General features: G+C 41.8%; 1 protein-coding gene across 1 annotated transcript; it reads right to left on the bottom strand.

Moving 5' to 3' along the window:
• Window positions 1-2,665: 2,665 nt before the first annotated feature.
• LOC106658047 (15-hydroxyprostaglandin dehydrogenase [NAD(+)]-like) lies at window positions 2,666-3,795 on the bottom strand. The gene is made up of 6 exons (XM_014379851.1): window positions 3,703-3,795; window positions 3,515-3,638; window positions 3,343-3,449; window positions 3,102-3,275; window positions 2,870-3,018; window positions 2,666-2,804 (listed from the first exon to the last, which is right to left on the bottom strand). The coding sequence occupies exons 1-6, from the start codon at window positions 3,793-3,795 to the stop codon at window positions 2,666-2,668; spliced, it is 786 nt and encodes a 261-aa protein (XP_014235337.1).
• Between the last annotated feature and the right edge of the window lie 6,545 nt (window positions 3,796-10,340).

A 10,340-nucleotide genomic window follows, 5' to 3' on the forward strand; every position in this document is an offset into this window, starting at 1 on the left:
CACACACAAGCTAGTATACGTATATATGCGCATATATAATACTTGATACGAGTCGTTTAAATGTGCGCGCGTGAATGTGCTAACGAGCTTCGCGAAAGGGAGTAATGACACAACCGGACGCACTATTACACCTCGACGACTCGACGAGTATAAATTTGCTTATACGAACTTGCCTTGTAAGCTCACACTCGGCTGCTTCATTGATGCAATCGAGCCTTTTTTTCCTTTTGCTCCCCTCCACGTGGTCTTTGTAAGTAAAATTTATGTGTAACGTGGAAGCTCGCGCGCAGGCCGCGATAGAAGAGCGTAACGAACGAGCCGCGATGCTGCCCGAGCAATTGATAAAGCACGCGGAAATATGAAAGACTGGGCTATGGATGCATGATCGGCTCGATTTGTACGATGAAGCATCGAGTGTACCGACACGCCATTGAATGTCTGAGTGTAATAAGATATCTGCGGATACTCGAAGCCCTCAATTGGCTAATTTGACCGAGTGCTGTTGCCACTGCTGCTGGCAGTCAGTTAGCACCGCGCGTACCCGCGTTCACGCGCGACTATATAATCGCTTAGGTCATTCCGTTCGGCCTGAATAATTTATAACTACTATTACCAGCCTGTTTACCAGAATTGAGCGGAAAGACGAATTTAAGGTCTATGTCTTCATCAGATCATCTCTCGGGCTCGTATCGTCTCGTCGTCGCACTCGCTTCGCCGTCCGGGTATCATGGCTGCTTTTAATGATAATTTCTCGACATAAATGAGCTCGAAATTGCCATCAATGATGGAGGATAATTGAAAAATTCAACGCTTCGTTTCTTACGCGCGCGACAAAAACAGAAAAAGCCCTGCAGAAGCTGGAAATGGGATAATGAGGAGGCGACCGTTTGATTGAAAAATATGCGAAAAATTGCGTCTGTGAGCGTATGTAATAAGTATCAGTACGAACTGCACATGCAGAGAAAGAGGGAGAGAGAACGGCAAGCCGAGCTGCAACGCTTACATTACAACTGTATATAACTGCTGCTTGCTTCTCGTTCTCGGTGCAGTGCCACGATACGCCATCGCGTCTGGCTTGTCTGGCCGCGCGCGGCACAATCGTGCGCCATGTACGAGTGAGCCGTCTGAATTGAAGCAGAGAAAGAACATGCGAGGAGAGCTCGATAAAGAGATGGCGCCTACAAATAGATTGGTTTGTAGGTGGACACGCGCATTATGCCGGCAGAAGAAGCGACACGCTTTAAACGCGCGTGCACGATTGAACGGACGCGTACATAATATACGCTGCTGCTGTTGCTGCACGCAGCCAGTCGTGGTCGTCGTCGTCGTCTTCGTCGTCTTCGCTCGGCTGTAAAAGACAGAAACACGAAGGAGAGAGGCAGAGGAAGCAAAGAATAGATCATTGCGTACAGCGCGCCGTACGTGAAGACGTTCTCGAACGCGAGCACGAGGAAATCTCGGCCCATGCCTTGAAAGCAGTGGACACACACACGCATTCAAACACCCGTAGGTACGCGAGGGAGGAAAAACGATCACGATCGTCAGCGGAATTTGGCATGAAATAGAGCGCTGGACACGAGCTCGAGAGATTTCGTAAGTAGGCGCGCGCGCGTATACGTCAACGCCAAAACGCCCAACAGCGTTACTCTGCGCTAGTTGCACTGTGCTGCTCCGCTGCAAAAGATGAAGTTTGCATGATGCACACGTGAGAGAAAGACGAATAGAGGACCCTAAAAAGAAGAGAATTATCTTTATACGCGCCTGCAACCACTTTTAACTGACGTGCGCCGAGTGCAACTAGCGGCCAGAATGATAGATATAGAAGTTTGTCGGAGCGTTGCGTGTCTCCATCGGCATCCCACCGGAAATTAGCGATTAGAGTATCGGATTATTCGCGAATCAGAGCCGTGTCGGCAGGCGCGACGAATTACAGGACTGGCGATGCAAACGCCGAAATGCACCCACGCACGAAACAGCTGGACGCCCATTCGTGCATTTGCTGTGCAAATAAAAAATTATTCGATCCTTTCGTCGGTGATTATTTCGATTCGTTCGATGCGTTTACATGTGGCTGCCTTCCTGTTTGGATTTTTCACCGGCTTCTTGGGCGAGGATATTAATACTCCGAGTCGTTCGTTTAACAGTGATAAAACGAACCGAGGTAAATATGCTTGTACGAATCAAGAGAATCGATTTTACAACTTTAAATTCCACTCCGTTCTTTGTTTCATTTAATTATGCAAGTACCGTTTTGATAATTTTTACAATTTCTTATACTAAACTTTGTTCGAGCATATACTTTCCTTTCATGTATAAGTTCTCGTTTTAGCTCCAGTGCTGTACGGTCGTTTATCTTTTATTCGTAGCGGATTGATTCAGCAATGTGCATGCCATAAGCTTTTAATTGCACAAAATTCTTCAAGTTCAAGATCGGGTGGTTAACTCTTTCCGACTTGTCATACAAACATCATGTGGCTAGCAATAAAAGCCATCGGACCCATAAAATCTGTCCTTGCATGTGAAATGTTGTTACTTTTTTTTCTCTTTATTGCACCGGTTTTATTGGCAAAATCAACGGAAGTCATTCTATATTCGAGTCTAATGGATTGTAAATAATTATTGACGATAATATATGCATTTTATTGGTTACTTTTGGTTCTTACAATTAAATTGGATAGCTCATATTGACGTAGTGATCGACTGGCTTTATCGCGTATGGCTTTTTATCATTTTCCACAACCCATACAGCTCCACTCTCGCCTTTCTTGATAATTTCTACAATTGCATCAGCCACGCTAGTTGGCCTAAAATGAATCAATAGTTTAAACTTTATCCAAAATTCATTACATTAATAAAGTCAATTACTTACGATTGTACTGGAACCTCTGTAAGAACCTTTTCTTTGATAGTATCCGAGATGAAGTCACAAAGATTTTCAGGCAATTTTCTGATGAGATTAGTTTTCGTTACTCCAGGACAGATTGAAACGACACGTACTCCGGTGCTATTGAAGTTATCCTATGTAAACCAGAAATACACTTTTAATGTGATTATTAAAAGCACGATCGTATCTCGATAAGGAAAGTACTCTCAGGTAAAACCTTCATGCATCTGGTGAAGCCGATGATAGCGTGTTTTGTGGCGCTATAAAACGGCAATAGCGGGCAATCAGTGAGGCCGAGGATGGCGTTCACGTTGACGATCAGTCCACCGCGGCCACCTTTATGCTTACCCATATGCGTCAGAGCCAATAAACTACAACTCAATACTGCCTTCTGGAGCGCATCATTTATATTACACATACAATAGAGCTTGCATATATGGAAGTTTTTGCAAACTTACGACGTTTAGATCGACTAAGCGCTGGATATTTTGCTCGTTGACGATACCAGCGTTATTTATAACGATGTCGACGCAGCCTTGATCGTTGACGACTCGATCAAAGTTACCTAAATTTTTAAATGATATTTCATTTTATATTTTTATTTAATATGGCTGGTACAAATTAATTTACTTTTCAGTGTGAAATCAATTGAGATATCTCCTGGGAAAAATTTCGCACGTTCAGTAGCAAAAAGACCCTTGGAACTTGAATCAATTTCATCGGCAGAACCAGGTAAGTCAAAAATAGCTATAAACTGGAATAAACATTTGAATTATTAGAAATCAAGAAAGAGATAATTTTGAAATTTCTTTTTATACTTTAGCGCCATTTTTCAATAAAGCTTTAGCTGTTTCGTATCCCATTCCACCCATGCCACCAGTAATTATAATAACTTTACCCTCGATATTCATTTTTTGTCGAGAACTGTTCAATATAATTTCAAAATTAGAACTGAAAATCCCTGTGCCACTGCACAAACGGGATTTTCATTTTTGTGATAAGCATCAGATAAGTTTTCTATCAGTTTTTAGCGATAACTTTATTCCTAAAATAATTGCGATAAGATATACATTGCATTAAATATAAAAAAATCAAAGTTCACTTTTAGTTTTAGATAGAATACGCGATCAATATAAAATGAATTAGCAATTACAATGGTTAATAATAAATTTAAAATTGCCGAATTGAAATGAAATTTATTTTGCATGATTTTAAAATTTATTGTTGAATGAGCCTCAATTTATTCTATAAGCTGGAGTTGCATTTAAAGAATAAAATATCAGCAACTTCTGTAAGTCTCGGAGCTTCTTTCCGCTCTCGGTGTAAAATCAAGAGTTAGCATTGGAACGAGAGGTAAGAACTTAGCGGAGACAAAGTAATTCCGAACATCTGGAGCGCTTTAATTAATGAGATGTCATATATATTCTTTGTTCGTCTTTTTCTTCAACACTCTTCGTATTTTTCATCGTTATTCTTTTTGGTCGATTTTCATCCCAGGCTTTTTCGTGTTTTTGCTGATCAAGTAGAAATGCGCGTGACGTTGTAAAGCTGGTATAAAGCAACAGTAACAGCAGCAGTCCAAGGTGAATTTCATTTTTTGCCCGATTCAATTCTCACTGCTCGCGACGTTCTAAATTTAATATGATAAACTTTTTAGCGGGCATATATAGTAAACGCGCTCTTTCACACATAAGAGAAAGATAATGAAGTCTCAATATTAGTTTTTGACAAAGTTTCGTCATTACAATGATCGCACGATGGACAGTAGCGGCCTTTATATTCCCGAGTACGTGGACGAATCGCGTTTGTGTAGCGGGCACACGGGCTGGGCTCGCTCGTTTCCTTAATCTCGACAGTGATCGTAGGTAGTGCGAGCCGAGGCTACACACAGGAGCTTTTACGAGGCACTCCGAAGAACGCGGCTCGCGCTCACGACTGTAACGACGAGGAAATACGCCGGTCATTCTAAAGTCAACATCAGGGGCTACTGGTTTTTGACCCAGGGGCAACTCTTCCCACGATATATCGCGCCTCTACGTACGCGCACGTGTGTTTTTAACCATCTTCCGCAGCGACTTTATATTTTCCTTATAAATTTTATCGGCTCGTCAAATTGAATAACAATGTCTATTTTACTAAAAGATGATGATTAAAAACAGACCGGTGCAGCAAAATTTTCAGCCCGAGTTTCGATATATATTCGTATGACTTAGTTAATAATTCAAACATCATAATTGATCTAACCAAAAATGCGAGACAGAAATTGAACAAAAAAAAATTAAATAAAATAAAACTGAATTGAGCACGGGGGCGAGATAAAAAGACATATAGCAGCTCTTGGCGTATTAAAAACCTTAAATGAACGCAAACTGAGTGTCTCGGCAGAGTAAAATTAATTAATCGCAATCGTCACCGTCGTCATGAAACACTGCTGACAGGGCGGTCATATTTGTTTGAGTTTATGCATACCAGTTGGGCAATGAAATTCAAGAATCTGTTGCTATGCAAGATCGTTCTTACCGGTGCTCAACGGTAGCGAGTACCATGTACATAAGTATGCAAGCTCGTAATGAGTATACGTTTTATCTGTTACGCGCTTTATTTACTCGTGCAGCAGCAGCAGCAGCCAACATGTATACACTCACAGGAAGAGAGAAAAAACGATTATCGTTTGAGGCAGAGCTGATTTAACGAAGCGAAAATGCGCGCGTTTGATCGGCCAAAGAAAATTTCTCTGAAAACATGAATTAAGCAATTAACCATCGCGAAGAATGAAAACAAGCAGTCGCGCGCGCGAGCAAAGAGAAACTCGGCTCGAGCCCGTGATTTTTCCAAGAAGCTAGACAGATGATATTGCAAATCAAGGAAGAATGCGCGCAGCGATTGCCTCGAACCTTGCGTTCTTTGTCGCGCGTCTTTCTCTCTCTTCCTCTTTGCGCTTCGCGGCGACCGTATAACAACGCTTTCCTTGTCTCGTTCGAGCAGTGCGAAAAAGTAAAGAGCATATGCCACCTTGGTGCGATGAACCAGGTGTCCCGGCTCAAATTAACGTCGTCGTCGTCGTCGGCGGCTTTTTCTTTCACTTGCATTTTTGATTTATTAATACCATTCCGCGCCTACTTATCGCAAATTTAGAAACGATAATTGATTATAGAAATGAGAATTTTCGAGTTTCACCCCGTCATCAAGTCAATAAAAGAGCAATTGTGAATTCCTCAGAAAGACTCGTCATTAGCAGTGCACTCGTGGTTCTCACAGAATTCATGTGCACTGCATAATGCGCGTGCGTACAAGATGCGTTCCCAAAACTCCGATAAGATCGTCACGCGCCTTAATATTTCGACCATAAAAAAAAAGAGAAGAAAGAAAATGAACCAATACTCGCGCTAGACGACGGACAGCGAGTCATCGTCGTAAAACACATTTTACAGTCGAAGGAAATAATGAAAAAGCGGAGTGAGAGCTGCAGGTGCCACACAACTCCGCATGCAGCTCGAGCATAATCGGGCGAGGGCATGTCGCAGCTCGTCTGGCGATATTCCTGATTTTATAGATATTATAGCTCTCTGCGGTGTGTAAGCGCGTCGCGGCTCTATGCCGAGTGCAGCTCGCGCGCGTCTACTCACGAGTCCCGTCATCTGCCTTTTTGCATTCCGCGATTTTCATTCTGCGATCGCCGGCAGCAGCAGCATCAGCACCATCATGCTTAAAACTCGACCGCTCGACCCGCGCGCACACACACTAAGACTGTCAACACATTCTTGACATAGATATACGAATATAGACCGAATTTCAAAGGAAAACCAGTCACAAGAAAATCACCATACGGAAATAAACTGCAAACTTATAAAGACTTTTATTGCTGTTAAGTACTCGAATTTCCAGTGAAAGACATGTCTCGCACTCGGCTCCGGCGATATTTTTAGTCCAAATTTCATTTTTGCTTTCATTGTCATTTGACGATCTGATAATCAAGATGTATAGGCCGAGAATTTTAATTGAGATTCTAAATAAATTTGGCTTAACTTAGCCGAAATAATTCATGTTTCTTTTCGCACTCAATGTGATCGGTTTATGGTTTTTCTTATTTCTATAGAACCGGAAACTGGAGTAATCTTGCCATCAGAACTTTTTTGTAATTAAAAATAATAATTTTTTTGCAAGAAATTGATTTTGTAATTTTGTAATGTATTAGCAATAGAAGTTTGTTCCCCATCACAATTTTACAAAATAATCTATATTACAGTATAATTTATGATATTCATTAACTATCACTGTTAAAAATATGTTAATTAAAATTATTCTTACGGTGTAGAAAATTTTTTCTCTTGGAAATTTAGTTTTATATGAAAATATTAAAATAGATGTAGTTTGAATTAGCGAGTTAAAATTAAATTACATAAATAAACGAATTCAATAATGTGTTTAAAGCCACGCTTCACTTATGGACTTATTTTTACAGCATTAAAACTTTAATTTTCAATCCAAGTGTTGAAATTTACAAAATATAGAATTTAAGTCTTTTTATTCATTTTGCATTAAAATTAATCTGCATTAATACATTAATTTCCAATGATTTCATGTACCTTGAATGAAAAATACATACAAAAGTACCTTGAATAAAATTCAGCATTCGTTACTTCAATTTTCAAGTCTGATATAACTTTAAATCTGCATGAATGTGAGATTATGCGTCAGTAGCATGTTTATTAAATTGAACATTCTGAAATGTTTCGTTCTACTATAATTTTTTATATTAACAGTAAATAAATCTAAAGCCTTGTATCGAAATAAGTGATTAAACAAAGATATCAGCCTGAACAATCACCCTAAAATAAATACTAATGAATTGTTGTAAAAATCGAAGAATGATCGATTGGTTGCAAAAGTTACCCTCGAAACGATAATAAATAACTCAAGCGACCCAGGCGCGCAAGGCCAATGAAGTAATATTTTGGATTATAAAAGATTACGGCTTGGCGCCAAGTCGCGCCCGCGCGCACATACACCGTACACGCGTCCGCTAGCGAAAGCATATCGAAGAACAACACCCCCCACGGTGGTGCGGTGTCGGTAGGACTCGTAAATTTTCCCGAAGCTGTCGCTCTCGCTCCCTCCAGCCATATATAGCTCTCTTTTTCTGTCTCTCTCGCAGCCGCGCGCGTCTGCTCGCTTCTCGTGTATTTCGTTGATTTAGCATTCAGCACTTAAATCAATTCCCTGCAAGTTTCGTACTTAAAAGACGTCGACGAGACAGCTAAAAGAGTCCTGCGCCTTTTCTTTTCTCTCTCTCCTGCACTCGCTGGCTCACTCGTTATTTTGAATAAGAGATTCGCGAACGTCTGAAGTGCACGACTCCAGATGGACATGCATGCAAATACATCAAGAACTTCGTTACATTCATCTTGAGGCAAATCCATGATCATCGTACTGAAATTAAGCTCATGCGATGTATGTGTTTTTAATTCCATGATTTTTTCTTACGTATTATCCTTTGGAAAATGTGATTTTAAGATTTTATTCGACGAATATTCGTTGAAAATTAAGCCGTGAGTAACGATACGATTGAAAATGAGAAAAAAGTGGTTTGCGAGAGGCAGGGAAGAAAAAACTAAGAAGACTGAGACACCTTTGACACGATTTTCGCCTTAAGTCTAGGGGATTGAACAGATTTACAAGGAGTTTCCTCTCTCTTCCACTCTGCCACAGCCAATCTTTTAGGCTGTAGGTTAAACGATATCGAAAGGACCAATTTCGAGCTGCGGTGAATACAAAGGTCGAGTCTCGAGTAGAAGAAATGAAAGCAAAGGGTCTGCGTGAAGAAGAAATTCGAACGGCCGTAAAGGGGTGAGTATTTGAAATAAAAAAGAAAGCCAACTGAATCAAGAAGATTTCTAGCGTATCGCCCACCCCCAATATATCTGTATTTGCTTTGGACGGAAAAAGGAGGAATAAGGACGGAGCGAAGGACCGATGGGAAGGAATAAATACTAAAAGTCTAGACGACTCCTGGTTGTCGTATAACGAAAAAAGGGTACGTCGAGCAAGCGAGAAAGAGAAAGAGAGAAGAAACACAAACAGTAATTACGAATAAGTCGGGTCGGCAATCGAAAGACATGGCAAATCTTTAACTGGTTTTCCGTACCTTCTGTTTCTTCTCGTTGAGCTCATTCGTCTTTATCGTCGACATTGGGCCAAGAGGGTGAGGTAAGAAAGAGAGAGAGAGAGCAATCCCTTTTCCCTCTCGATTCATTTTCCCTCTGGTTTGGTCGTACTTTCGGATTAACCCTCTCCTTTCCTCACCTCATTTCGTGTCGAAAACTTATTAGTAATTACGCTGCTTGGGAGCCAGCAGCAGCAGCAGCAGTGGAGGCAGCGGCGGCAGTAGCAGCATCAACTCTTTAAAGATCGAAAGAGCAAAGTCTCTCATCCGCGCGAATACTTCTCGTTCTGTTCTGTGCCATCAGTTCCACTTGGCTCTCTATCTCACTGATAGCTCACTGCTGCTGCTGCTGCTTCGCTCTCTTCTTCGTACTTTCTTCTTCTGTTCTCGCGTTGCTTTCGTTGCTGCTCTTTCTCCATCTCTCTCTTGCTCTCCTTTAATTCTACGTCTCTTACGCTTCGATAACTTTTGGTAAATAGTGGTAGCCCCGAGTATGACTGTGGAAAGGCAAGCGCGTTGGAATTCGCGTGTATACACACACTCGCGCACGTCTGCTCGAGCTCTCGTACATAGCTTGTACTTTTGGGGCTGGCTGTTGGTTCGCTCGTGTTGCAGCTCCTATACCGCTGCCATAACTACAACCAGCAGCAGCAGCGAGCGCGCGACTATAAGCGCGACGACTCAAGTTGGTAATAATTAATCGTAACGCGACATATTCTCTCGCAGCAATTTTCCTATTCAGCGTATACGCATATAGCCCCCCCGCACTTCCCTCCTCCTTCTCTTTACTCCTCACCCCCGTATAGCCCCTTGAGCGTACTCGAGCGTCAAAGAGTCTCGTTTTCGAGCGGCGACGGCGGCGTCGACAGCGCGCGCGCCGCACCGGCTAATTCAGCGAACCGAACGGAAAAGTGAAGAATGGAAGAAAGCTCGTAGCAACCATTCCAGTATATAACTGAACAATTATTCTCAATCCTTCTTTGAAATTCGACGTGTGCTACAGCTTTTTTCCTTTAATACTGGAATTTTCTCTCTCTTCTCGGCTCTATATATTGTCGAGCATAAGCGTGCTCGCTCGGGAGCGAGTGGGGGAGGGCAAAAAATCAAGTGCCTCAATGGCTTTGCTTTTTCGCATTTCCTCTCATCTCTCTCTCTCTCTCTCTCTCTCTCTCTCTCTCCACTATTTTCTTCTTTATACTTTTTTTGTTTTATAATATAGCCTCGAGCAGTAGTCCCGAGCCTTTATTTCACAATCCCTCCCCCCCTGCCGCAACGGTGTGTGGCGCACACATT

Source organism: Trichogramma pretiosum, unplaced genomic scaffold (genome assembly GCF_000599845.2).
Source record: "Trichogramma pretiosum strain Unisexual culture from Peru unplaced genomic scaffold, Tpre_2.0 scaffold6, whole genome shotgun sequence".
In the NCBI taxonomy this organism is placed as follows: domain Eukaryota; kingdom Metazoa; phylum Arthropoda; class Insecta; order Hymenoptera; family Trichogrammatidae; genus Trichogramma; species Trichogramma pretiosum.

Coding starts and splice junctions, on each gene's coding strand:
- LOC106658047 (XM_014379851.1), bottom strand. CDS start 3,795: ATGAATATCGAGGGTAAAGTTATTATAATTACTGGTGGCATGGGTGGA. Junction 3,276..3,342: donor GCTTAGTCGATCTAAACGTC/GTAAGTTTGCAA, acceptor GATGCGCTCCAG/AAGGCAGTATTGAGTTGTAG. Junction 3,019..3,101: donor GCTTCACCAGATGCATGAAG/GTTTTACCTGAG, acceptor TGGTTTACATAG/GATAACTTCAATAGCACCGG.